At 42.0% G+C, this 26,950-nt stretch overlaps 2 protein-coding genes across 7 annotated transcripts in view; one reads left to right on the forward strand and one right to left on the reverse strand.

The window, feature by feature from the left end:
- ALDH6A1 (aldehyde dehydrogenase 6 family member A1) overlaps window positions 1-15,148 on the forward strand; it is a 33,630-nt gene extending 18,482 nt beyond the window's left edge. Inside the window, exons 3-12 of the mRNA XM_039468906.2 lie at window positions 156-230; window positions 405-566; window positions 795-873; window positions 1,269-1,571; window positions 3,761-3,882; window positions 5,162-5,351; window positions 5,861-6,042; window positions 8,009-8,188; window positions 8,435-8,533; window positions 12,320-15,148. Of these exons, the coding sequence (XP_039324840.1) occupies window positions 156-230; window positions 405-566; window positions 795-873; window positions 1,269-1,571; window positions 3,761-3,882; window positions 5,162-5,351; window positions 5,861-6,042; window positions 8,009-8,188; window positions 8,435-8,533; window positions 12,320-12,424 (1,497 nt within the window). The 3' untranslated portion in view covers window positions 12,425-15,148. The remainder of the gene's footprint in view (window positions 1-155; window positions 231-404; window positions 567-794; window positions 874-1,268; window positions 1,572-3,760; window positions 3,883-5,161; window positions 5,352-5,860; window positions 6,043-8,008; window positions 8,189-8,434; window positions 8,534-12,319) is intronic.
- Window positions 7,291-26,950, reverse strand: part of BBOF1 (basal body orientation factor 1) — a 53,070-nt gene continuing 33,410 nt past the window's right edge. For 4 of the 6 annotated variants that reach the window (XM_074392991.1, XM_074392989.1, XM_074392988.1 and 1 more), the window contains 6 exons: window positions 24,898-25,042; window positions 23,276-23,769; window positions 18,358-18,459; window positions 16,389-16,463; window positions 16,100-16,221; window positions 7,291-8,667 (listed from right to left, as the gene is read on the reverse strand). In XM_074392991.1, the coding sequence (XP_074249092.1) occupies window positions 8,567-8,667; window positions 16,100-16,221; window positions 16,389-16,463; window positions 18,358-18,459; window positions 23,276-23,769; window positions 24,898-25,042 (1,039 nt within the window). In that variant the 3' untranslated portion in view covers window positions 7,291-8,566. The remainder of the gene's footprint in view (window positions 8,668-16,099; window positions 16,222-16,388; window positions 16,464-18,357; window positions 18,460-23,275; window positions 23,770-24,897; window positions 25,043-26,950) is intronic. The other 2 variants (XM_039468907.2, XM_074392990.1) reach the window with 2 other exon arrangements.

Here is a 26,950-nt window from a genome sequence, read left to right on the forward strand (position 1 = left end):
AGGATATTATGTGTCTCTTTGTCCCTTTCCTAGTGGGAACATTTCTGAAGACCAGAAGATTCCATCATCAACCTGTTTTCTTTCCTTTTGGTGAAACGGAGAGGGAAAAACAAAGCAATTGACTAATATAAAGTTTCATCTTTTTTTTTTTTCAGCCAACTGTAAAGCTCTTCATTGATGGGAAATTTGTTGAATCCAAAAGTGACGAATGGATCGATATCCACAACCCAGTAAGCAAAGCTGCTTTAGGACTTCAACTTAATGAGCTTAGAATTATAGGGACATGATAGGCAAGTAGGGGCCTGGGTGTCTGTTATAAGCACATAGTGCCGCTTCTGTGAATAGATGTACAGTGAGGAAAGTGAGTCAGGGGCAAAAGATCATGTGCTTATTTTTCTCATCAGGCCACCAATGAGGTAATTGGTCGGGTCCCTCAGGCCACCAAGGCAGAAATGGATGCAGCCATTGTTTCCTGCAAACGTGCTTTTCCTGCATGGGCAGACACTTCAATATTAAGCCGTCAGCAGGTCTTGCTCCGCTATCAACAACTTATTAAAGAAAACTTGGTATGAAATCTGAATGGTATGCTTTTCCAAACTGTTGCCTAGGGCATGTTTGTCACTCTCACAGAGACTTTTTCAGCGACCCTCCCTTACTCTGCAGTATGCAGAGACATTGATCATGTCTCTCCCCCTTGTACTGCATCTCTTCCAGTCTTACTCTTCCTTGGCTATCTGAGAATTTAAAAAAGGAACATTCTTTCATTAATTTCTATTTATATGTTTTCTCTCTAGAAAGAAATTGCCAAGTTAATCACATTGGAACAAGGGAAGACCCTAGCTGATGCTGAAGGAGATGTATTTCGAGGCCTTCGTAAGCTGGGAGCCCCTTATGGGACTTTTGGGAGGGAGCAAAGGAAGATGGGAGGCAAAGATCCCAGAATGGGAGGTTGCTTCTTCCTTTATATAAATTTTGCCATCCCATGATGTCTTTTAATACTAGTGAAAAATGGCAGTACTCAGTATCCCTAAGACTGATTTACTTTACTCTTTACTCAAATGATCTTCCAGTAGGTATATATGTATTGCTGTATTTTCCCATTCAGAGAATCTCATTTTGCACAAACCCTTAACTTGGAAGGTCCAGTCACTGTACCCTGCATCCCTTCATTGGCCTGAGCCACTCTCTGTCCTCAGGGCTGAAGAGAATATGACAAAGCTAACTAGTACACAGTGTGGAGAGCTGATGGCCTGACTTCTGTGTTCCAGAGGTGGTTGAGCATGCCTGTAGTGTGACATCCCTCATGATGGGAGAGACCATGCCATCCATCACCAAAGACATGGACCTTTATTCCTACCGTCTGCCTCTGGGAGTGTGTGCAGGCATTGCTCCATTCAATTTTCCCGCCATGATCCCCCTCTGGATGTTTCCCATGGCGATGGTGTGTGGAAATACCTTCGTAATGAAACCATCCGAGCGAGTCCCTGGAGCAACTATGCTTCTTGCTAAGCTGCTCCAGGATTCTGGTGCCCCTGATGGAACATTAAATATCATCCATGGACAACATGAAGGTAACTGCCCTTCTACATATGGCTATGTAATCTGACTACTAAAAAATTAAGGTGTTGAGTGATGATTGCATGTTTTAGCATAAGGAACCTACTTGTAAGGAGAAAAGGATTTACTCATTTTAACCTCCGTATTTGTTGATTTTGCCATCTTCATGCACTGAGGTAAATGACTGAGGAATAGCAGTGCTTCTGGTCCTTCAGTACATAATGGGATACTAGAAATCTGGATTAGGGCTAGATACAGATGAGATTAAAAATAAATTTTTTTCATGAGGATATTTAACTCATAATTTGTAGATCTCAGAGATACTAAAGGCCTTCTGATTCATGTAATAATAGCTAACTCTTTTTTTTTTTTTTTTTTGAGACGGAGTTTCACTCTTGTTACCCAGGCTGGAGTGCAATGGCGCGATCTCGGCTCACCGCAACCTCCGCCTCCTGGGTTCAGGCAATTCTGCCTCAGCCTCCTGAGTAGCTGGGATTACAGGCACGCGCCACCATGCCCAGCTAATTTTTTGTCTTTTTAGTAGAGACGGGGTTTCACCTTGTTGACCAGGATGGCCTCGATCTCTTAACCTCGTGATCCACCCGCCTCGGCCTCCCAAAGTGCTGGGATTACAGGCTTGAGCCACCGCGCCCGGCAAGCTAACTCTTAAATAGTGCTTCTGTGTGTCAAGCACTGTTCCTAGTGCTTTTTATATATTATTTAATCTTTATAATCACACTTTGAGTTAGATATTATTTTTCTAATTTTCAGAAGAGAAAAATGAGACATAGTGAAATTAAGTAATTAGCCCAAAGTCACAGTGCTAGAAAATGTCAAAGCCAGGATGTGTATACCCATCCAGGAAGACTGACTGATTTTGTTTTAAAAAAAATTATGCTATATTACCTCTCACATGAAGGCACAATAGTATTTGAGTGTCCTAGTACATAGCCGCCATTGAGGAAATATTGTTTTGTTCTGTTTTGTTTTGTTTTGTTTTTTGAGACAGAGAAAGAGTCTTGCTGTGTCACCCAGCCTGGAGTGCAGTGGTGCAATCTCGGCTCACTGCAACCTCCACCTCCCAGGTTCAAGCAATTCTCCTGACTCAGCCTCCTGAATAGGTGGGATTACAGGCATGTGCCACTATGCCCAGCTAATTTTTAGTAGAGACAGCGTTCTACCATGTTGGTCAGGTTGGTCTCAAACTCCTAACCTCAGGTGATCTACCTGCCTCGGCCTCCCAAAGTGCTGGGATTACAGGTGTGAGCCACTGTGCATGGCCTATTACTATTCTTAAAGGACAAAAAGGAAGGATTCAGTATTCAAAGGCTGTTACTTTGGAGGAAGATAGGAGTTACAGCCTTCAAAGTTAGATTAAGGCCAGGCACAGTGGCACACACCTGTGATCCCAGCACTTTGGGAGGCAAAGGCAGGTGGATTGCTTGAGCCGAGCAGTTCTAGACCAGCCTGGGCTATGTGGCAAAACACCTCTATCTGTAAAAAAATACAAAAATTAGCCAGGAATGGTGGTACATGCAGGTAATCCCATGAGGTAGGAAGATGGCTTGAGCCAGGCAGACAGAGGTTGCAGTGAGCTAAGATGGCACCATTGCACTCCAGCCTAGGTACAACAGTGAGACCCTGTCACACACAAAAAAGTTAGATTAAAAGCAGAAATTCTGGAATAGCAAATGAGAAAAACGATGAAAGGAAAGAGGCTAAATAGATTTTATATTTTTATTTTTTTTTTTGAGTTGGAGTTTTGCTCTCCTTGCCCAGGGTGGAGTGCAACGGCACAATCTCGGCTCACTGCAACATCCACCTCCCAGGTTCAAGCAACTCTCCTCCCTCACCCTCCCAAGTAGTTGGGATTACAGGCGCTCACCATCACGCCTGGCTAATTTTTTGTATTTTTAGTAGAGATGGAGTTTCACCATGTTGGCCAGGATGGTCTTGAACTCCTGACCTCAGGTGATCCACATGCCTTGGCTTCCCAAAGTGCTGGGATTACAGGTATGCACCACCCTGCCCACCTCGCTAAATAGAATTTAAAAGAAAGAAGAAAAGAACTTCGCAATGAGAATCCAGTATAGAAAAACAAACACAGGAAAACTTCAAATCCATAGCAGTGGGGAAAGGGGAAATTTGCCATGTTGAGAATCCATTTGCTCATTTTGAGTGATCATTTATTTTCTTCTTAAAGCTGTAAATTTTATTTGTGATCATCCGGACATTAAAGCAATCAGCTTTGTGGGATCCAACCAGGCAGGAGAGTATATCTTCGAGAGAGGATCAAGACATGGCAAGAGGGTTCAAGCCAATATGGTGACTTCTTATTCCTTTTTTTCTCCAATATTTGTTCTATATATTAAAATCACCTAAGAATAGACCTTAAGCAGAGTGGCCAGTCATCCCACTTCAGTGTTTCTTAATTACCATATCATCCTGAATGTTTTCTCTTTAATAATGGACTTTTTGAGGAGTTTCATTCTAAGTCATCACATTTTTTTTTTTTTTTTTTTTTTTTAATAGAGACAGGGTTTCACCATGTTGGCCGTGCTGGTCTCGAACTCCTGACCTCAGGTGATCCGCCTGTCTCGGCCTCCCAAAGTGCTGGGATTACAGGCTTGAGCCACCATGCCCGGCAATCACCTTTTTTTTTTTTTTTTTTTTTTTTTTTTTTTTTTTGAGACAGTCTCGCTCTGTCACCCAGGCTAGAGTGCAGTGGTGTGCTCTCAGCTCACTGCAACCTCCGCCTCCCGGGTTCAAACAATTCTCATACCTCAGTCTCCCAAGTAGCTGGGATTACAGGTGCCTACCACCACACCAGGCTAAGTTTTGTATTTTTAGTAGAGACGGGTTTTTACCATGTTGGCCAAGCTGGTCTCGAACTCCTACCTCAGATGATCTGCCTGCCTCTGCCTACCAAAGTGCTGGGATTATAGGTGTGAGCCAGTGTGCCTGGCCTCTTTCTTGAAATTCTGTATTAAGAGGTCTACCTTCTGTTTTGCTTTTCAACTGGTTACTGGCATTATTACTATAATTTTTTTTTTTTTTTTTTTTTTGGTATTGTCGGGGTTTCTCCATGTTGACCAGGCTAGTTTTGAGCTCCTAACCTCAGGTGATCTGCCTGCCTGAGCCTCCCAAAGTGCTGGCATTACAGGTGTGACCCACCACCCCCAGCCGCTTTTTTTTTTTTTGAACATTATTCTTCATATAACTGAAAAACCCAGCAGATAATAAATTATTTTCCTTTTTTTTCTTGAGACAGGGTCTCATTCTGTCACCCAGTCTGGAGTACAGTGGTGCGATCTTGGCTCACTGCAACCTTCGACTCCCAGGATCAAGTGGTCCCCCTACCTCAGCCTCCCAAGTAGCTGGGACCACAGGCACACACCATCATGCCTGCCTGATTTTTTTGTAGAGATGGGCTTTCACCATGTTGCCTAGCCTGGTCTTGAACTCTTGACCTCAAGTGATCCTTCCCACCTCAGCTTCCTAAAGTGCTGGGATTACAGGTGTTAGCCACCTCACCTGGTCCATTGCTTAATTTCTTAGCTTAATTGTATTGTCCAAAGAATACTCATGTGCTTTCTCTATTTAGGGAGCCAAGAACCATGGGGTAGTCATGCCAGATGCCAATAAGGAAAATACCCTGAACCAGCTGGTTGGGGCAGCATTTGGAGCTGCTGGTCAGCGCTGCATGGCTCTTTCAACAGCAATCCTTGTGGGAGAAGCTAAGAAGTGGCTGCCAGAGCTGGTGGAGCGTGCCAAAAACCTGAGAGTCAATGCAGGTAATCAATCACCTGCCTAGCTCGTTTAGATTTTGCATATGTGGCACTAAACTCTAGGGTTCTAGCACTGGCCTTGGCCAGTGGGAACAATCATGTCTATTCTGGCCATTTCCTGTCTTTATACTGTAGTTGTCATTTGGATTCATCTTATTAGCAGTTTTTTTTTTTTTTTTTTTCCTTTTTTAAGGCAGAGGCTCTCTGTTACACAAGCTGGAGTGCAATGGTGCCATCCTAGCTCACGGCAGCCTCAAACTCCTGAGCTCAAGTGATCCTCCTGCCTCAGCCTCCTGAGCAGCTTGGACCACAGGTGTGCACCACCACCTGGCTGATTTTTCTATTTTTGTATAGATGAAGTCTCACTTTGTGTTGTCCAGGCTGGTCTGAACTGCTGGGCTCAGGCAGTCCTCCTCCCTTGGCCTCCTAAAGCTTTGGGATTACAGGCATGAGCCCTGGCAGCAGACACAATTTATATTAATGAGGACCTTAAATACTTCTGTGTTGTTTTACAGGAGATCAGCCTGGAGCTGATCTTGGCCCTCTGATCACTCCCCAGGCCAAAGAGAGAGTCTGTAATCTGATTGATAGTGGAACAAAGGAGGGAGCTTCCATCCTTCTTGATGGACGAAAAATTAAAGTGAAAGGCTATGAAAATGGCAACTTCGTTGGACCAACCATCATCTCGAATGTCAAGGTGAACAAGTTTGGTTCCACAAATATGAGAGTTGAAGGCACCTTAAAGGCTATAGAATCTCATCCCTCTAATTTATTAATGAAAATGCTTAATGACTAAGACCTCATCTCTTGCCAGGATTGATCAGTTATTTTATATGGAATCTGAATGAGTCTCCCCTTCTAACTCCCAACCAAACTCTTTCTACTATACCAGCAGTCTGCAACTTTCCATAAATGGATAGGTATTTTCAGCTTTGCAGGGATATAGTGTCTGTTGCAAATAAAATCTGACATTGTAGTGTGAGATCAGCAATAAACGTTGTGTGGCTGTGTTCCAATAAAGCTTTATAGACACTGAAGTTTGAATTTCATGTCATTTTATATATGATTAAATATTTTTTCAACCATTTAAAAATGCAGAAACCGCCAGGCGCAGTGGCTCAAGCCTGTAATCCCAGCACTTTGGGAGGCCGAGGCGGGTGGATCACGAGGTCAAGAGATCAAGACCATCCTGGTCAACATAGTGAAACCCCGTCTCTACTAAAAATACAGAAAATTAGCTGGGCATGGTGGCGCGTGCCTTTAATCCCAGCTACTCAGGAGGTTGAGGCAGGAGAATTGCCTGAGCCCACGAGGCGGAGGTTGCGGTGGGCCGAGATCGCACCATTGCACTCCAGCCTGGGTAACAAGAGCGAAACTCCGTCTCAAAAAAAAAAAAAAAGAAAAAAGAAAAAAATGCAGAAACCATTTTTAACTTGGGGGCTGTACAAAAACAGGCAGCAAGCCACATTTGGGCCCACAGGCTATAGTTTACCAAATGCTATCTTATCTTATACTGGTTTGTTAGTTTTCTCTTCCCTCTCCCTCTTGCTGCCCAGCTTATGACTACTGCAGTATCTCAACCACTATATCAAACTAGCCAATATTTATTAAAAATGAGAAAATAATTGACTTGTCAATTTTTTTTTTTTTTTTTTTTTTTTGAGGCGGAGTTTCACTCTTGTTACCCAGGCTGGAGTGCAATGGCGCGATCTCGGCTCACCGCAACCTCCGCCTCCTGGGTTCAGGCAATTCTCCTGCCTCAGCCTCCTGAGTAGCTGGGATTACAGGCACGTGCCACCACTCCCAGCTAATTTTTAGTATTTTTTAGTAGAGACGGGGTTTCACCATGTTGACCAGGCTGGTCTCGATCTCTTGACCTCGTGATCTACCCGCCTCAGCCTCCCAAAGTGCTGGGATTACAGGCTTGAGCCACCGCGCCCGGCCCGACTTGTCAATTTTTATTTATCAAAACTTTGAAAGTCTCTCAGCTAATATGACTTAAAAATTGAGGTTATAAAGCTTTTTTTTGAAATTCATATAAAATAGTGAATCACCAAGTATTGAATTTAAGTGTAGCAGAAATTATGAAATCTCTTGCCACAGAACCACACAGAAAAATCCGTTTATCAGCAACAAACATTAGCTGCAGTGATGATGTTTTAAGTGTCTAAGTGTGACCTGATATGAAAATATATACAGACTTATTTGGGAGGCAAAGGAAGGAGTGAATAATAATGGATTATTTATGTTACAGAAAACAGCTTGGGGTTTCTATAAAGAGAAAAATTCTCCTGGTATAATATATATTGGTTTTATATAAAATAAATTTCCATGTAACTTTTTGACAACAATTGGATGAAACAAGTTGTTCAGGTATTAAAAAGGAAGCTAATGATGGGTCACGAACTAAAAATACAGTGCCTTAAAGGAAGCGTGGTTATTGTTGATAGGAATTCCAAGTTGTTTATATGATTGGTAGCTTGGAAGATGGAACACAGTTAAGAGAGGACTTTTTTAAAAAAATAGGTGATTTGAAATGAAAAGAGATTACTAATATGAAAGTTGTCCATGTAAACAATGTGTAGTAAGTCAAAGTACCAAATAAACAAAATACTCAGAATCCAAAAAGCTGACTTCTTTTCTCAATGCATCCTTCCTGGCAGCCAAATATGACCTGTTACAAAGAGGAGATTTTTGGTCCAGTTCTTGTGGTTCTGGAGACAGAAACATTGGATGAAGCCATCCAGATTGTAAATAACAATCCATATGGAAATGGAACTGCCATTTTCACCACCAATGGAGCCACTGCTCGGAAATATGCCCACCTGGTGGATGTCGGACAGGTTTGTGAACCGAATTTTTAAGAGATTCTTATATACGTTTTCTATTTCCTAAGAGGAAACAGTAAATAATGGTGAGTCATTGGTTTATGATTGCCTCCATGACCTCCCACAGTGCCCTATTTCCTTCCTCAGGAATGAAAGCTCATGAGGTAGAGGATGGGGAAGAAGGTGGGTATTGGAAATTGGTGCTTCTAAATGGAGAGTTCCTTTGTCCTTAGAATACAATATGATTTTGTTCTCTTTTAGGTGGGAGTGAATGTTCCCATTCCAGTGCCTTTGCCAATGTTCTCATTCACCGGCTCTCGATCCTCCTTCAGAGGAGACACCAATTTCTATGGCAAACAGGTAACTTGTGAGTTAAAATTCTTGTCTTTTCCTTTAAGAAATTTTCTTAAAGATATTCAAGAGCAAGGATTCTGCAAGGAAGGGCCGGCCAGCAGCATCTGTGGGGTCATAATCAGGGCTTCTCAGAAGGTTACCTAAAAAAGATTTGAAAGTTAACAAAATTTTGCCAAAGCTGCTTCTTCCTGAATAACTCAAAGTAACAAAGTTTTGAGGAAAGAGCATGGGGAAGTCCAAGCCTTTGTATATGCCATTTCCTCAGCTTGTGACCCTCTTCTCCATCTCTCCCCTTTCATCTAACTCCTAATCATCTGTCATGTCTCACTTTAAAAAATGGGCCCCTCCAGAAAACCTCCTCCAACCACCACCATCCCTTCTTCAGTGCTGGGTAGTGTGCCCCCAGTGTGTTCCCATTGTACATATTTTTTCTGTAATAGTTATTCACTTACAAAAAATTTTATTGAACACCTTCTTTGTAGCAGACATTATTTTAGGCACTATGAATATAGCACTGAAGAGGAACATTAAAGCAGATCTGGAACCAAATTGCCTGTGTTCAAATCCCAGCTCAGCCAGTTATTAGCTGTCTGACTTTGGAGGATACCTTCTTTTATTTATTCTATTTATTTACTTTTCTTTTTGAGACAGAGTCTCGCTCTGTTGCCTGGGCTAGGGTGCAGTGGTGCGATCTTAGTTTACTGCAACCTCCACCTCCCAAGTTCAAGCAATTCTCCTGCCTCAGCCTCCTGAGTAGCTGAGATTACAGGGGCCCACTACCACATCTGGCTAATTTTTGTATTTTTAGTGGAGATAGGGTTTCACCATGTTGGTCAGGCTGGTCTTGAATTCCTGCCCTCATATGATCCACCTGCCTTGGCCTCCCAAAGTGTTGGGATTACAGGCATGAGCCACTGCACCTAGCCGGGATACCTTATTTATCCCTTAAATTTATTTATGTATAAAAAGAATAACAGTAGTACCTATATATTTCATAATGTAAGGACTGCTGTGGGCCAGGCACAGCGGCTCATGCCTATAATCCCAGCACTTTGGGAGGCTGAGGTGGGCAGATCACCTGAGGTCAGGGGTTTGAGACCAGCCTGGCCAACATGGCAAAACCTCCTCTCTACTAAAAATACAACAGTTAGCCAGGTGTGATGGCAGGTGCCTGTAATCCCAGCTACTTGGGAGACTGAGGCAGGAGGATCCTTCGAACCCAGGAGACAGAGGTTGTAGTGAGCTGAGATTGCACCACTGCACTCCAACCTGGACAACAAAGCAAGACTCTGTCTCAAAAAAAAAAAAAAAAATTATTATTATTACTGCTACATCTGCCAGCAGGTGCGTATGTCCTAAGGCAGGAAGAAACATGGCACATTCCAACAGTGGAAATGGGCTGAAGCACAGTTAGCAAATGAGAAGAAAGGGAAGAAATGAGGTTAAAGAGGCAGGCAGGGGTTGACTCATCTACAGCTCTTTAAGCCATGTAAAGAAGCACTCATCATACTGTAGTTGTTATTTACATATCTGCAGTACCTGGCACAGAGCAGGCTGCCCAAACATTTGTTGAACAAATAGGCTAGGGGAAGTTCTTTGTAGTGCCATAGGAATACAGCCATTTTAACCTTCATTAATAAATTACGTCTTTTTCTATACAAGTCTCCCCTTTTATAGGTTAATAATTTTTTTTTCTGTGCCAGCTGCATCCTGCCAGAGGGCAGGGGATGTAGGACTTTTTAATTTTGTTTACGTTTGGGTTATTAAAAAATTAACAATGGGATTGCATTGTATTATGACAGTGTGGCCAAATAGTTAAGAAGTCAACACCTCGGTATTTAGAGGCTAATTATCCAGTTAGTATATTAGTCACAGCTTTTGGTTTTTTGTTTATTTTGAGCTTTTATATTTGTTTGTTTTTCTTTCTTTTTCAGATGGAGCCTTGCTGTCACCCAGGCTGGAGTGCAGTGGTGTGATCTCAGCTCACTGCAACCTCCACCTCCTGAGTTCAAGAAACTCTCCTGTCAATGCCTCCTGAGTAGCTGGGATTACAGGCATGCACCACCATACCTGGCAAATTTTTGTATTTTTAGTAGAGACAAGGTTTTGCCATGTTGGCCAAGCTAGTCTCAAACTCCTGACCATAGGTGATCTGCCCGCCTCGGCCTCCCAAAGTGCTGGGATTATAGGTGTAAGCCACCACACCTGGCCTAGTCACAGCTTTTGTAAAAACGACCAATTTGATACCAGTAACAAACATTTCTTTTCAGCAAAACAGAGTACAACCATTGTTTAAAACTGTTCCTTGCCCATCCTCCCATTTATTTATTTAGTTAGTTATTTTTTGAGACAGTCTTGCTCTGTCGCCCAGGCTGGAGTGCAGTGGAGCAATCTTGGCTCACTTGCAACCTCCCCCATCCCAGGTTCAAGCAATTCTGCCTCAGGCTCCTAAGTAGCTGAGATTACAGGCATCAGCCACCATGCCCACTAATTGTTTTTGTATTTTTAGTACAGATGGGGTTTCACCATGATGGCCAGGCTAGTCTCAAGCTCATGGCCTCAAGGGATCCGCCCACCTCAGCCTCCCAAAGTGCTGGGATTACAGGCATAGGCCACAGCTCCTGACTGCAACCCCCAGTTTAATTATTATAAATTACTCTGGTAATCTGGTAAAACATCATTCTAGCTTGCTAGTAACTGTATAGTTGTTAAATCTGTACAAAGCATTCTCTTTTGCTCAAGCCTACTCTTATAAAATAAACTATATCTATCTATATATAGAGAGCGAGCTGAATTTTGGGGCTCATAGGTCATAGGTAATTTGAAGTGAATTTGTATATCAGACATTTTACTTAGATTTGTAAGATAGTTTGAGTTTGCCACTTCAATATAGAGCTCATGATCTCTGATAATTATCAGAAATGGGAGCAGTGGCTTCTGCCTGTAATCCCAGCACTTTGGGAGGCTGAGGCGGACAGATTAACTGAGGTCAAGAGTTCAAGACCAGACTGGCCAACCCCATCTTTACTAAAAATACAAAAATAGCTGGGTGTGGTGGCACATACCTGTAATCCCAGCTACTCAGAAGGCTGAGGCAGGAGAACTGCATGAACCTGGGAGGTGGAGGTTGCAGTGAGCCGAGATCACGCCACTGCACTCCATCCAGCCTGCTCAACAGAGCGAGACTCCATCTCAAAAAAAAATAAAGAAAGAAATGGCCTACTATATTACAGCCGGGGGCACAGTGGCTCAAACTTGTAATCCCAGCACTTTGGGAGGCCGCGGAGGGCGGATCACTTGAGGCCTAGAGTTCGAGACCAGCCTGGCCAACATGGTGAAACCCCATCCCCACTAAAAATACATACAAAAAATTAGCCAGGCACGGTAGCATGCACCTGTAATCCCAGTTACTTGGGAGGCTGAGGCAGGAGAATCATTTGGATCCAGGAGGCAGAGGTTGCAGTGAGCTGAGATCATGCCACTGAACTCCAGCCTAGGTGACAAAGCAAGATTCCATCTCAAAAAAAAAAAAAAAAAAAAAAAAAAAGCAAGAAAGAAAAAGAAAGAAAGATTAGTTTCAGCATAATGATGGCTAAGGTTTGATTGTTTACTATCTGCCAGATGTTATGTTAAATGTTTTAGATCAAACTGCCTTATGAACAATATATTGGATTTGGGTTGCATTACTCAATTAGGAATGTAGCACTTTATAATACCTCCTTCAAAAGCTAATTAAAAGAAGAATCATGAAACCCCAGAAATATATGCTAACCTTTTTTCTGTTTTTCTTAGGGCATCCAATTCTACACTCAGTTAAAGACCATTACTTCTCAATGGAAAGAAGAAGATGCTACACTTTCCTCACCTGCTGTTGTCATGCCTACCATGGGCCGTTAGAAACAAGTTTGTTTAAGACTCAGTCCATCCTGAGTAATCTCCCTTTATTTTTGACCAGATTTACTTTTCAGCTTTGCTCAGATCAGATCTATGAGACTGGAATACTAACTAAAATCTTCCTCAGGACTATTAGCCCCTGCAAAGTTTCTGTAGGGAGCTGTCTAGTATAATATGAAACCAGATTTTTCACTTACTCTTCATACTTCTATTTTTGAGGTAACTGTTGTAACCATGAAATCCTTATCTGAAATGAGTGCTTAAACCTGATTTCTAAAAATTATCCTTTTCTAATGACTCGAAGGGGACAAAAGTCAGTGTATGTAAAGAAAATTTTCTGGCCAAGCACAGTGGCTCATGCCTATAATCCCAGCATTTTGGGAGGCCAAGGTGGGCAGATTGCTTGAGCCCAGGAGTTCAAGACCAGCCTGGGCAACATGGTGAAACCCCGTCTCTATTTAAAAAATTGAAAAAGTAATGCCGGGCGCGGTGGCTCAAGCCTGTAATCCCAGCACTTTGGGAGGCCGAGGCGGGTGGATCACAAGGTCGAGAGATCGAGACCAACCTGGTCAACATGGTGAAACCCCGTCTCTACTAAAAATACAAAAAAAAAAATTAGCTGGGCATGGTGGCACGTGCCTGTAATCCCAGCTACGCAGGAGGCTGAGGCAGGAGAATTGCCTGAACCCAGGAGGCGGAGGTTGCGGTGAGCCGAGATCGTGCCATTGCACTCCAGCCTGGGTAACAAGAGTAAAACTCCGTCTCAAAAAAAAAAAAAAAAAAAAAAAAAAATTGAAAAAGTAAAAAAAAAAAGAAAAAAAAGAAATTGAAAAGATGATGTTCCAGTAATTGCAAGAACTCTTAGATGGGGAAACAGGATAGAAATAACTCACTACTGGGGCCGGGCGCGGTGGCTCAAGCCTGTAATCCCAGCACTTTGGGAGGCCGAGGCAGGTGGATCACGAGGTCAAGAGATCAAGACCATCCTGGTCAACATGGTGAAACCCCGTCTCTACTAAAAATACAAAACATTAGCTGGGCATGGTGGCATGTGCCTGTAATCCTAGCTACTCAGGAAGTTGAGGCAGAATTGCCTGAACCCAGGAGGTGGAGGTTGCAGTGAGCCGAGATCACGCCATTGCACTGCAGCCTGGGTAACAAGAGTGAAACTCCATCTCAAAAAAAATAATAAAATAACTCACTACTTTTGGTTGATCCTTAAACAAAGCCCTACATAAATGCCACTGGGAGAGACCTCCTACAAAGTTTTCTTACACCCCTCTTTTATCCCACAATATAGAAGATATAATCCATTTTTATGTATCCCAAATTTATGGCAACAGCTTCTTTCTTTTCTGCTCAATGCCACTTTGTTTCCTAGTAATTCATGACCATTATTCAATTCTGTCATTATCACTGCTCCTGCTTCTTAAGATCAATCCTCAAGGGTACCTCGGTAAGCAATGGATAAATCAACTTTTTGTTATATGTGCTAAGTATTAAGTTTCAGGGTTCTCTTCAGCAATCATTAATGCTTCAGCCATTAATTCAGATGCAAATAATTTGAAAATTATTTCAAAAGTAAAATAGGTCCAGAAATCAAGGAGTGTTCCAACCATGAAAATGGGTAAGACACCAGCCTTAAGCAAATCTAATCTGATATTATTACTTGTTTATAAATTCTTTTCTCTTGCCTGTATTTCTCATTAGTGATACTTTTTAATGAAAGAACTCTTCATGTAGAGCAATTGACTGGAACTAAGGAATTTCAGAGCTTTACATGATGTAAAGTGGTTTAAAAAAATGCTTTGACCATCTTCTGCCAGTACAACTGTCTTATGCTTTTTTTTTTGTTTTGTTTTTTGAGCCAGAGTTTCACTCTTGTCACTTAGGCTCGAGTGCAATGGTGTGATCTCGGCTTACTGCAACCTCCACTTCCCAGATTCGAGCAATTCTCCTGCCTCAGCCTCCTAAATAGCTGGGATTATAGGCATGTGCCACCACACGTGGCTAATTTTGTAGTTTTAGTAGAGACATGGTTTCTTCATGTTGGTTGGGCTGGTCTCAAACTCCCAACCTCAGGTGACCTGCCTACCTAAGCCTCCCAAAGTGCCAAGATTACAGGCGTGAGCCAGTGAACCCAGCCACCTTTCTGCTTTTTGTTTCTTTGCTATATCTAAACTTAAGGTCAGAACAGAAATTCATGTGCTGAACAGAATGGATTCTTTTTGCAGTACCATCACAGTTGAATCTTCTATTTTCCTGCTTCCTTACTAGGCACTTGGATAGTGCTAACCTACTCTATGGAGGTTATTCAGTGAATTAAGGATGATTAAAAAAAGACCTTGAAAGTATTGTGTAATCTGTGGATTTGAGGCTTATTACTTACCACCTGACTGGATAGTATATCAAAACCTTCAATCACTTAAGGTGACTGAAACTTGTATAAAATACACTATGACCCTACTGGGTCCTATTTTTTTTTTTTTTCTTTCCTAAAGATGAGGCAATAGAAATTTATACTTTGAGACTACACTACCCCTTGTTTTAGCTCTTATCACAGCTGGCAACTGGTAGTGATATTTAATCCAATCCAACAACTATAAGCTGGGTTGAATCAAAGGTCATTATTGTCTAAATTCCAAATGGAATTAAATATAGTCACAGAGACTCCTAACATCTTCCTTTCATTTAAGGAAAATCACTTTAAAAAAAAAAAAACAAAAACACTAATCAGAATTGTGCTGCTCTAATTAGAAACAACTTGTCTGGCCAGCTATTTGCTACTCAGAGAGTTTCTTATTTCTTAGATGAAAAAAAAAACTCATCAGTTATATTCATGTGATTGCAGCTAAAAAGCTCAGTACTTTATTTTCTTTGTGCTCTAATGTGGCTTTATTTGAAATTTCTCAAGATTCTACATTGTACTAATAGATTATGAATAACAAATTATAAATAAAAAGCTCTTAAAGAGAAAAACATTGCTTTAAAAAAATCATTTCATATTTCCTTATAAGCCTTTGTCCCCTAGGTTATAATGACTTTGACTTCCCACCTGTGATCCAAAGCCAACAGTAACAAGGTCACTTTGGTTACTCTTACATAAAAAATTAGTACACATTTTGGCTAGGCTGCTTACTTCAAAAGGCAACCTATAGATCTCCACACTAAAAGAGGCACAAATTTGCATTTGTATAATATACATTTGTGTGGATATTGCTTTAAAAATTTATGTAATCTGGCCGGGCACAGTGGCTCACACCTGTAATCCCAGCACTTTGGGAGGCTGATGTGGGCGGATCACAAGATCAGGAGATCAAGACTATTCCTGGCTAACATGGTGAAACACAGTCTCCACTAAAAATAGAAACTATTAGCCAGGCGTGGTGGCATGTACATGTAGTCCCAGCTACTCAGAAGGCTGAAGCAGGAGAATCACTTGAACCCGGAAGGCAAAGGTTGCAGTGAGCCGAGATCATACCACTGCACTCCAGCCTGGGCAACAGAATGAGACTCCATCTAAAAAAAAAAAAAATCATTTAATCTACTCATGTTATTTAATTACTCATTCCACTGATCCCTGAAGTCTCTTAACTAGTAGAGAAAATAACTGTCATTTAGCAAGAAGCAACATGGGGAAAGGTGACAACAATATGTATTGCTTGGTTAGATACAGACTCCTTACTGTGTCAGACTCTTGAGATCCTTTTGGAATAGTGGGTAGCACCACTTTATCAGAAGAGTCTGATATTGGAACTTGCTGGGTGATAAAGGTTTGATCTTGAAGCTTACTTTCATCCCTGCAATAATGACAAAATAACAGAGCTGTCAACAACTCTACAAACACAAAAACTGGTTTAGAGTAACAGACTTGTCATAGTACTTTCATTCAATTAGCACATTCAAGATGACCACAAGAATCATCGTGTTGGGCTCATGTTCATTACTTTAGCAAGAGAGCTCTTACCCAAATTCCTTTGTTTCTCCACTGTCAGAAACAACATAATCCGGAACTGGAGGCCTAGAACTCTGGTTGTATTTCCTGTGGTGGGTAAAAGTCAACAAAGATAATGAGGCAGTGTCTCCTCGTGCCTTCATATTTTCTTTTCATATCTAAATTTTTTTAAATTTTTAATTTTCGTGGGTAGATAGTAGGTACATATATTTGTGGGTATGTGAGATGTTTTGATACAGGCATGTAATGTGAAATAATCACATCATGGAGAATGAGGTATCCAACCCTTCAAGCATTTACACTTTGTGTTACAATCCAATTACACTCTTTTATCTATTTTAAAATATACAAATGGCCAGGTGCAGTAGCTCATGCCTGTAATCCCAGCACTTTGGGAAGCCAAGGAAAGTGGATCACCTGAGGTCAGGAGTCTGAGACCAGCCCAGCCAACATGGTGAAACCCCATCTCTACTAAAATTACGTAATTAGAGCCGGGCACAGTGGCTCATGCCTGTAATCCCAGCAGTTTGGGAGGCCAAGGCAGGTGGGTCACCTCAGGTCAGGAGTTCGAGACTGGCCTGGTCAACATGGTGAAACCCCATCTCTACCAAAAATAGAAAAATTAGCTGGGCATGGTGGCAGGTACCGGTAATCCCAGCTACTCAGGAGGCTGAGGCGTGAGAATCACTTGAACCTGGCAGGGGGAGGTTGCAGTGAGCTGAGAGTACACCACTGCACTCCAGCCTGGGCAACAGAGTGAGACTCCTTTTCTTTTTTTTTTTTTTTTGAGACAGAGTTTTCGCTCTTGTTACCCAGGCTGGAGTGCAATGGCGCAATCTCGGCTCACCGCAACCTCTGCCTCCTGGGTTCAGGCAATTCTCCTGCCTCAGCCTCCTGAGTAGCTGGGATTACAGGCACGTGCCACCATGCCCAGCTAATTTTTTTGTATTTTTAGTAGAGACGGGGTTTCACCAGGTTGACCAGGATGGTCTCGATCAATCGACCTCGTGATCCACCCGCCTTGGCCTCCCAAAGTGTTGGGATTATAGGCTTGAGCCACCGCGTCCGGCCAAGACTCCTTTCCAAAAAAAAAAAAAAAAAAATTAGCCAGGCGGGCATTGTGGCACGTGCCTGTAGTCCCAGTTACTCAGTAGGCAGAGGTGGGAGGATCACTTGAGCCTGGGAAGTAGAGGTGTGATTGTGCCACTGTACTCTGCCCTGGGTGAAAGAGTGAGACCTTGTCTCAAAATATATATATATATACACATACACACATATATGTGTATATGTATATACATATGTGTGTATATATATATATATATATATTTACTTTGCAAACCAATAAAATCTTTTTTTTTTTTTTTTTGAGACGGAGTTTCGCTCTTGTTACCCAGGCTGGAGTGCAGTGGCACCATCTGGGCTCACCGCAACCTCCGCCTCCTGGGTTCAGGCAATTCTCCTGCCTCAGCCTCCTGAGTAGCTGGGATTACAGGCACGCGCCACCATGCCCAGCTAATTTTTTGTATTTTTAGTAGAGACGGGGTTTCACCATGTTGACCAGGATGGTCTCAATCTCTCGACCTCATGATCCACCCGCCTCGGCCTCCCAAAGTGCTGGGATTACAGGCTTGAGCCACCGCACCCAGCCTTTGCCAATAAAATCTTAATCGTTGTTTCTCTTCAGTTGCCACTGATTCAGCTGAGCAATACTGTAACTCCTTAGTAAGCATTACCTTAAACATCTAAGATGAATCTTTCCCTTCCCCATTTAATTCCAATTCATCTTTCATTTTCATGCTCATTCATTAATCTCCCATTCTTTATCTCTGGGAGTTAGAGCAGTTAAGCAGTAGGGCCTTTTTATATTTTCTGGTCCTTTCCCATTCCTTTAGTTCTAAGTAAGAAGAGTAAGTTCAGTGCTCCTATGTGGTTTCTAGATTTGATAACAACTTGATATTTCACTGCAGAAATAGGGACTTACTTAGAAGCACAGCCATTCATTTTTGCAAAGAGCAATCTCAAGACCTTTTCCTTCTGCTCCCAGGTCAAATCTCCAATGTCCACATTTCCTTCAATATGTGTCCTGAAGAATTTCAAAGGAAAAAAAATGTGAAAAGGAAAAATATGGCCAAAGTAGACTTCTCTTCTTTTTAAAAAGTATATAATGTGTAATCATAAGATAAATTCCATACCATAATTGAATATTATGAAACAACTACAAAGCAAACTGTCTATCACAAAATCATAAAGTTGATAAGGATATCAATATACTAACCAATCCAAAATGTTACATATCATAAAGATGAAAATGACAAAAACTTTAACAACATGAAAAAATATTTGTGCTCAGACATTAAGCAAATAAGCAAAATATGAAACTCTAAGGAGGCTGGGCATGGTGTCTCACGCCTATAATCCCAGCATTTTGGGAAGCCAGTGCGGGTAAATCCCTTGAGGTCAGGAGTTTGAGACTAGCCTGCCAAACATGGTGAAACCCCATCTCTACTAACAAAAATTAGGCCAGGTGTGGTGGCTCACGCCTGTAATCCTAGCACTTTCAGAGGCCAAGGCAGGCAGATGACAAGGTCAAGAGATCAAGACTATCCTGGTCAAAATGGTGAAACCCTGTCTCTGCAAAAACACAAAAATTAGCTGGGTTGTGGTGTGCCCCTGTAGTCCTAGCTACTCGGGAAGCTGAGGTTGCAGTGAGCTGAGATGGCACCACTGCACTCTAGCTTGGGTGACAGAGTAACACAAAATCTTAAAAAAAAAAAAAAAAAAATACACACACACACACACACACACACACACATATATATATATATATACACACACACAAAAAAAAATTAGTTGGGCATGGTGGCACGTGCCTGTAATCCCAGATACTCAGGAGGCTGATGCAGGAAAATCACTTGAACTGGGAGATGGAGGCTGCAGTGAGCCAAGATTGCTACACTGCTTTCCAAACTGGGTGACAGCGAGACTCCATCTCAATTTTATTTATTATTATTATTTTTTTTTTGAGACGGAGTTTTTGCTCTCGTTACCCAGGCTGGAGTGCAATGGCGCGATCTCAGCTCACCGCAACCTCCGCCTCCTGGATTCAGGCAATTCTCCTGCCTCAGCCTCCTGAGTAGCTGGGATTACAGGCACGCGCCACCATGCCCACCTAATTTTTTGTATTTTTAGTAGAGATGGGGTTTCACCATGTTGACCAGGATGGTCTCGATCTCTCGACCTCGTGATCCACCCGCCTCGGCCTCCCAAAGTGCTGGGATTACAGGCTTGAGCCACCGTGCCCGGCTCCATCTCAATTAAAAAACAACAACAACAACAACAACGAAGAAGAAGCAGGGAGCGATGGCTCATGCCTGTAATCCCAGCACTTTGGGAGGCTGAGGTGGGTGGATCATGAGGTCAAGAGATGGAGACACACCATCATGGCCAACATGGTGAAACCCTGTCTCTACTAACAATACAAAAAATTAGCTGGGCATGGTGGTACATGCCTGTAGTCCCAACTACTCAGGAGGTTGAGGCAGGAGAATCGCTTGAACCCGGGAGGCAGAGGTTGCAGTGAGCCGAGATTGCATCACTGCACTCCAACCTGGCGACAGAGTGAGATTCTGTCTCAAAAAAAAAAAAAAAAAAAAAAAAAAAAATTAGCTGGGTGTGGTGCCACATGCCTGTAATTCCAGCTAATCAGGAGATTGAGGCAGGAGAATTACTTGAACCTGGGAGGTAGAGGTTGCAGTGAGCAGAGATTAAACCACTGCACTCCAGCCTGGGAGACAAAGCGAGATTGTGTCTCAAAAAAAAAAAAAGAAAACTGTAATGTCACATTATGTATCTAGAGATACACACAGACAAAGGGAACAAGGAAAAAAAAAGTTGTTTGGTGAAATTACTGATGTGTTTTCCATTAACATTTCTTTTTGTATTAAATAGTTTACTGTGAAAACAGAGTAACCAAATTTTAAAAATAACATATAACTTATGTAGTCTATTTTCTTACCTTCAAACAAAAGTACAGGTAAACTTTCCAGACAGGGCTCTATCTACACTATAACTTTCCCAGAGGATTCACAGTCTAACTTTCAGTTTATAAAAGCTAACATGTAGAGTTCTGATACTGTAAAAAATATTTTTTGCATCTAGGTCAATTGGGCTAGTTTTTTTTCTTTCCTTTTTTTCCTTTTTTTCTTTAAACACACTGTTTTTGTTTTAAGTTTAGGTTTTGGTGCCAGGTGTGGTGGCTCATGCCTGTAATCCCAGCACTTCAGGAGGCTGAAATGAGAGGATCACCTGAGGCTAGAATTTTAAGACCAGCCTGGGCAACACAGCAAGACCTCATCGCCATTAAAAAATAAGAGAGAGAAAAAAAATTTTTTAATTTTTTAAAATAAAAAATACAAGTTTAGGTTTTGGGCTGCAGTAAGCCAAGACTGCATGCACCACTGCACTCCAGCCTAGGTGACAGAGCAAGACTCCATTTAAAAAAAAAAAAAAAAAGGCCGGGCGCGGTGGCTCAAGCCTGTAATCCCAGCACTTTGGGAGGCCGAGGCGGGTGGATCACAAGGTCAAGAGATCGAGACCATATACTGGTCAACATGGTGGAACCCCGTCTCTACTAAAAATACAAAAAATTAGCTGGGCATGGTGGCGCGTGCCTGTAATCTCAGCTACTCAGGAGGCTGAGGCAGGAGAACTGCTTGAATCCAGGAGGCGGAGGTTGCGGTGAGCCGAGATCCTGCCATTGCACTCCAGCCTGGGTAACAAGAGCGAAACTCCGTCTCAAAAAAAAAAAAAAAAAAAGTTTAGGTTTTGGCCAGGTTCGGTGGCCCACACCTATGTAATCCTGGAGCTTTGGGAGGCCGAGGTGGGAGACTAGCTTGAGGCAAGGAGTTCAAGACCAGCCTGGGCAACATAGTGAAACCCTTTTCTCTATAAAAATAATTTAAAAATTAGCCTGACATGGTGGCATATGCCTATAGTCCTAGCTACTTGGGGCGCTAAGATGGGAGGATGGCTTGAGCCCAGGAGTTGAAGGCTACAGTGAGCCATGATGACACATTCCAGCCTGGGCAACAAAGATCCTGTCTCAAAAAAGTAAAAAAGTCTAGATTTCATCTTATGATTACCATGTACTTCATTTTTAAAAAATTATTTATTATTATTATTTTTTGAGACAAGGTCTCACTCTGTTGCCAGGCTGGAGTACAGTGTGGCGCCATCATGGCTCACAGCACCCTCGAAATCCTGGGCTCAAGTGATCCTCCCATCTCAGCCTCCTGAGTAGATAGGACCACAGATGCACATCATCATGCCAGGCTACATTTTGTTTAGTTTTTTTGTAGAGGTGGAGTCTGTGTTGCCCAGGCTGGTCTTTAATTACTAGACTCAAATGATCCTCTTGGCTCAGCCTCCCAAAGTGCTGGAATTACAGGCATGAGCCACCACACCCAGCCGATTACCATATACTTCAACTGTCCTTTTCCAATCTACCATTTAAATAGATTATATAATATTTTAACCACCATTTCTGCCCTGCAGATAGAGACAATAGGACCCTAAGGCTAAAGTGTTAAGGCAGTCAGTAGCAAAAATGTCACATAGAACACAAGAGAAGGAAGAGTACAGTTACTGCAGTAACAATATAGAGAATCATTCCTTCCTCTGAAAATTTATAACACTTAATATTCTGTGAACAAAAGGATTTTAAAAAAAAACTGCCTTATATGTGGTAGGGACTCAACTTACTTGATGTATTAAATTAAAAAGAGACGACAGCAAATCACTTGGTAACAGTAGTAGTATTATAGATTTCTGAATATGACAAGAAGCAAATTCTAGTTTGGGCATTTTTTTGAGACAAAGTTTTGCACTTGTTGCTAGGCTGGAGTCCAATGGCCTGATCTCAGCTCACCACAACCTCCACCTCCTGGGTTCAAGCAATTCTCCTGCCTCAGCCTCCTGAGTAGCTGGGATTACAGGCATGTGCCACCACACCCCACTAATTTTGTATTTTTAGTAAAGACAGGGTTTCACCATGTTGACCCAGATGGTCCCGAACTCCTGACCTCAGGTAATCCACCTGCCTTGGCCTCCCAAAGTGCTGGGATTACAGGCGTGAGCCACCGGGCTCAGCCTAATTTTTGTATTTTTAGTGGGACAGGGTTTCATCATGTTGGCCAGGCTGGTCTTCAACTCCTGGCCTCAAGTGATCCACCCAACTCAGTCTCCCAAAGTGCTGGGATTACAGACGTAAGCCACTGTGTGCCTGGCCTACAAATAATTTGTTGTATTGATTTTTAAAAATTATATGGATAGATATTATTACCTATGAATGTCATCTCAGGACAGTAAAGAAAACAGTACAACATATTTCTCAAAGTATGCTCATCAAAAATGTTTAACGTGGCTGGGTGCAGTGACTCATGCCTGTAATTCTATCACTTTGAGAGACTGAGGCAGGAGGATCACTTGAGGCCAGGAGTTCAAGACCAGCCTGAGCAACATAGTGAGACCCTGTCTCTTAAATATAAAAAAAGTTTAACCTGAATCTAATCAGGCTTTTTTAACACATTTCCTATTTACAGGAAACAAAGGAACAAGTGAAAAGATATATAATGACCTTATATATCTCATATATAACAACCTATGAGACTAATAGTCTCTGTAACAAGACTTCTATCATGAGGCAGAGGGGAATGTACTAAGAATACATCCAAAGTCCCACAAGCTATGCTAAGCATAGAGATTACAAAGATGAGTAAGTCAGTTCCTGTCCTCAAGTAACCTACAGATCAATCTATTCAATAATTATAAACTTTTCAGACTTATTTCTGTAAAGGACACAAAAATAGCAGCAAAAAAAGATAATAAATTATTACTAGTACCATTTTTCAGCCTCCAGAAGATCCTGATTCACGCTATTGGTGCTGTGCTCTCTGCCATCAAATGTTCTGATTTTGGGATATTCTGTTCTTCCTGCACATGCTGCTCTCATTTTTAAATTGAAAGCAGCTTGTGCTATCTGCTTATAATGCTTCCTGCTAACTAGGATCTGTTGCTTCACTTGGTGTAGAGCATCTAAAAAGAATCTTTCCACTTCTGTTCTCTCATCCAGTATGTTCTTGGCCAGCTTCTTCACATGATTCATTTCCCTGTCCTTCATCCGAAGAAGGTGCTGCAGCTTATCAATTTCTACCTGACTCGCTCGGTTCTCTATCATTGCTCGTTGCTGCAGTTTTAAAACTTCACTCTCAAACTCTTTGGTCATGTGACTCAGAGCAGTCTCCAAGCTTAGTACCTTCTTCTGAAGGGTTTGGATTTGTGATTTCTGCTGGATAAGTTGCATAATCTTTTCCTTAACCAACAGATCATTGATCTCCTAAAAACAGAATGAGAGAGGTGAGTTTTTTTTGAGACGGAGTCTTCTCTGTCATTCAGGCTGGAGTGCAATGGCGTGATCTCAACACACTGCAACCTCCAACTCCTGGGTTCAAGCAATTCTCCTACTTCAGCTTCCCAAGTAGCTGGGACTACAGGCATGTGCCACCACACCTGTATTCCCAGCTACTCGGGAGGCTGAGTCAGGAGAATCACTTAAACCCAGGAGATGGTGGTTGCAGTGAGCCGAGATCATGCCATTGCATTCCAGCCTGGGTGACAAAGTGAGACTCCATCTCAAACAAACAAACAAACAAACAAACAACAACTATATATATATATATAACTATACAGTAAAACATTAATAACTATATTGGAAACTGTGGCATCTCCTTCTTGCCTATCCCAATATCTATTTTCCCTTTCCTCCTTAGTAATAAAACCCCAACTTCATTCAGAAAGGCAGTAAGTCCAGCTGAAAATTCCCAGTCTCCCTTCAGGTTCAGCATAGCCATTTTCTAGTCAATAAGATCTAACTGGAAATATGTGTAGGACTTCCAGGAAGACCTCTTAAAGAGGCACACTTTTTTCTTCTTTTCTTCCTTCCTGCTATTTAAAGGAATGGTTAGAGCTCCAGCAGCCCCCTTGGGTTGTGAGGTGAGTTTGAGGATGTAAGCCATGTGTTGCAGATTAGAGTTAAGGAAGCTGAGAGTCTATTCCCTTTGTGGTGCTACGATTCCTGCTCTGGATTGTTTACCTCCAGGCCTCCTTTAGGTGAAAGAATAAACCCTTGTGTGGTGATGCCACTGATGTTAGGACTGTTACTCACAACTAAATGTATTCCTAAGTGATTCAGAGACCAATTCTAAGCAAAGAAAAATAAATATTCTAAGGAGGGCAAGGGTCATATTTATGTTTCTGATATATTCTTTATAAAGTTGAGTCTAATGCTTCTTATAAGCATTATAAGATTAACCTTTTCAGATTTAAAAAAAAAAAAAAGTGCACCATCCAGACAGAAGAAAAATGGTCTCATTGTCGTTATATGTCATTATTATACTCAATTTTTGGTATTTACCAACTCAATCCTTAAAAAAAAAAAGTAAACAAAGTCTGAATGAGAGGGAACCTTTTGATGTAAAAGTAAAGTATGACTCTCTTGCAACTTCTGGGAGTTTTTTTGTAGAGTGTCAGCTTCCTTCAGGTGATATGCCAGAGCTTTCTGGAGATAAACATTCTCTTTAAAAACATTTCTTCCAGCATCGTTCAATTGCCTGAAATAGATATAAGATCTCAAAACACAGGCCTAACTTTTAGATATAGAAATAGAAAAATAATTGCTTTACCACCTGCACCCCCCAATATTAGCAATAGTGACCACCACTTATACTTATTTAGCTTATGGTAGGTACTCAAAAGAGGTGGAGATCTTTTTTTTTTTTTTTTTGATACTCATCTACCCCTAAGGCAATCTTGTAATTAAGTTCTCACCCAATAAAAAATTGAAAAGGGCCGAAAGCGGTGGCTCAGATCTATAATCCCAGCACTTTGAGAGGCTGAGACAGGAGGATCACTGGAGCATAGGAATTTAAGACCAGCCTAGGCAACATAGTGAGACCCTATCTCTACAGAAAAATCTAAAAAATTAGCCGGATATGGTGGTTTGCACCTGTAATCTGTCCCAGCTACTCAGGAAGATGAGGAAGGAGGACCACTTGAGCCCAAGAAGTCAAAGCTACAGCAGTGAGCCATGAACGCAACGTGAATGTCACCTGAGTGACAGAGTGAGACCCTGTCTTAAAACTAAATAAATAAAGTGAAAAAAAGATGTTACTTCTAATCCAAGGCAGTTAAGAGCAGGTATGAGTCTCCCATGCTCTTTCCTGTGCACATGACTGGACATGAAAAACCCCAACATGGCAGAGGAGAAAGAAGGAAGTAACCAGGTTCCTGAATCAACCCTGGAAGAGAGCTGCCAGACCCACGTTGGACTGATTGTTCCATGAGCAAGAAATAAACCATTAAGTCCTGAGAGTTAGAAGTACTTCCACTAACATACCTCATGACAACCCTGCAAGACTGCTATTATTAGCCCTGGTTTTATTATTTATTTACTTTTATAAACTCAGATTACTGGGAGAAGTAAATTAGCCCTACTTTTAGATGAAGAAATTTAACTTCAAGAAAGTTAAGAAATCTATCTTGGCACAGTGACTTACACCTGTAATTCCAACACTTGGAGAGGCCAAGGCGGGTGGATTGCTTGAGCCCAGGAGTTCGAGACCAGCCTGGGCAACATGGCAAAACTGTCTCTAAAAAGAACACAAAAATTAGCTGGGTATAGTGGCATATACCTGTAGTCCCAGCTATGGAGGCTGAGGTGGAAGAAACACTTAAGCCCAGGAGGCGGAGAATGCAGTGAACCATGATTGCACCAATGTACTCCAGCCTGGGTGACAGAGCTGGACCTTGTCTCAAAAACAAACAAACAAAAAAGGCCGGGTGCGGCGGCTCACACCTGTAATCCCAGCACTTTGGGAGGCCGAGGCCTGCGAATCACAGGGTCAAGAGATCGAGACCATCCTGGCCAACATGGTAAAACCCCATCTCTACTTTAAAAATACAAAAATTAGCTGGGTGTGGTGGTACACGCCTGTAGTCCCAGCTACTTGGCAGGCTAAGGCAGGAGGATCACTTGAACCAGGGAGCTGGAGGTTGTGGTGAGCCAAGATCGTGCCACTGCACTCCAGCCTGGCAACAGAATGAGACTCCATCTCAAAAAAAAAAAAAAAATAGAAAAAGGGTAAGAAATCTTCCTATGATTAGTTAATATACATGTTCAAAACCAAAGTCAAGTTCAGGCTTGGCACACTGGATCATGCCTGTAATCCTACCATTTTGGGAGGCTGAGGTGGCTGAATGACTTGAAGTCAGGAATTCGAGACTAGCCTGGCCAACATGGCAAAACCCCATATCTACTAAAAATATAAAAATTAGCCAGGCATGATGGTGGGTGTCTCTAATCCCAGCCAGTCAGGAGACTGAGACATAAGAATCGCCTGAACTCAGGAGGTGGAGGTTGCAGTGAGCCGAGATCATGCTGCTGCACTCCAGCCTGGGTGACAGGGCGAGACTGCATGTCAATAAATAGATAAATAAATAAGCAAGCAAGTTCAAAGCCC

Source organism: Saimiri boliviensis, chromosome 2 (genome assembly GCF_048565385.1).
Source record: "Saimiri boliviensis isolate mSaiBol1 chromosome 2, mSaiBol1.pri, whole genome shotgun sequence".
Lineage (NCBI taxonomy): Eukaryota > Metazoa > Chordata > Mammalia > Primates > Cebidae > Saimiri > Saimiri boliviensis.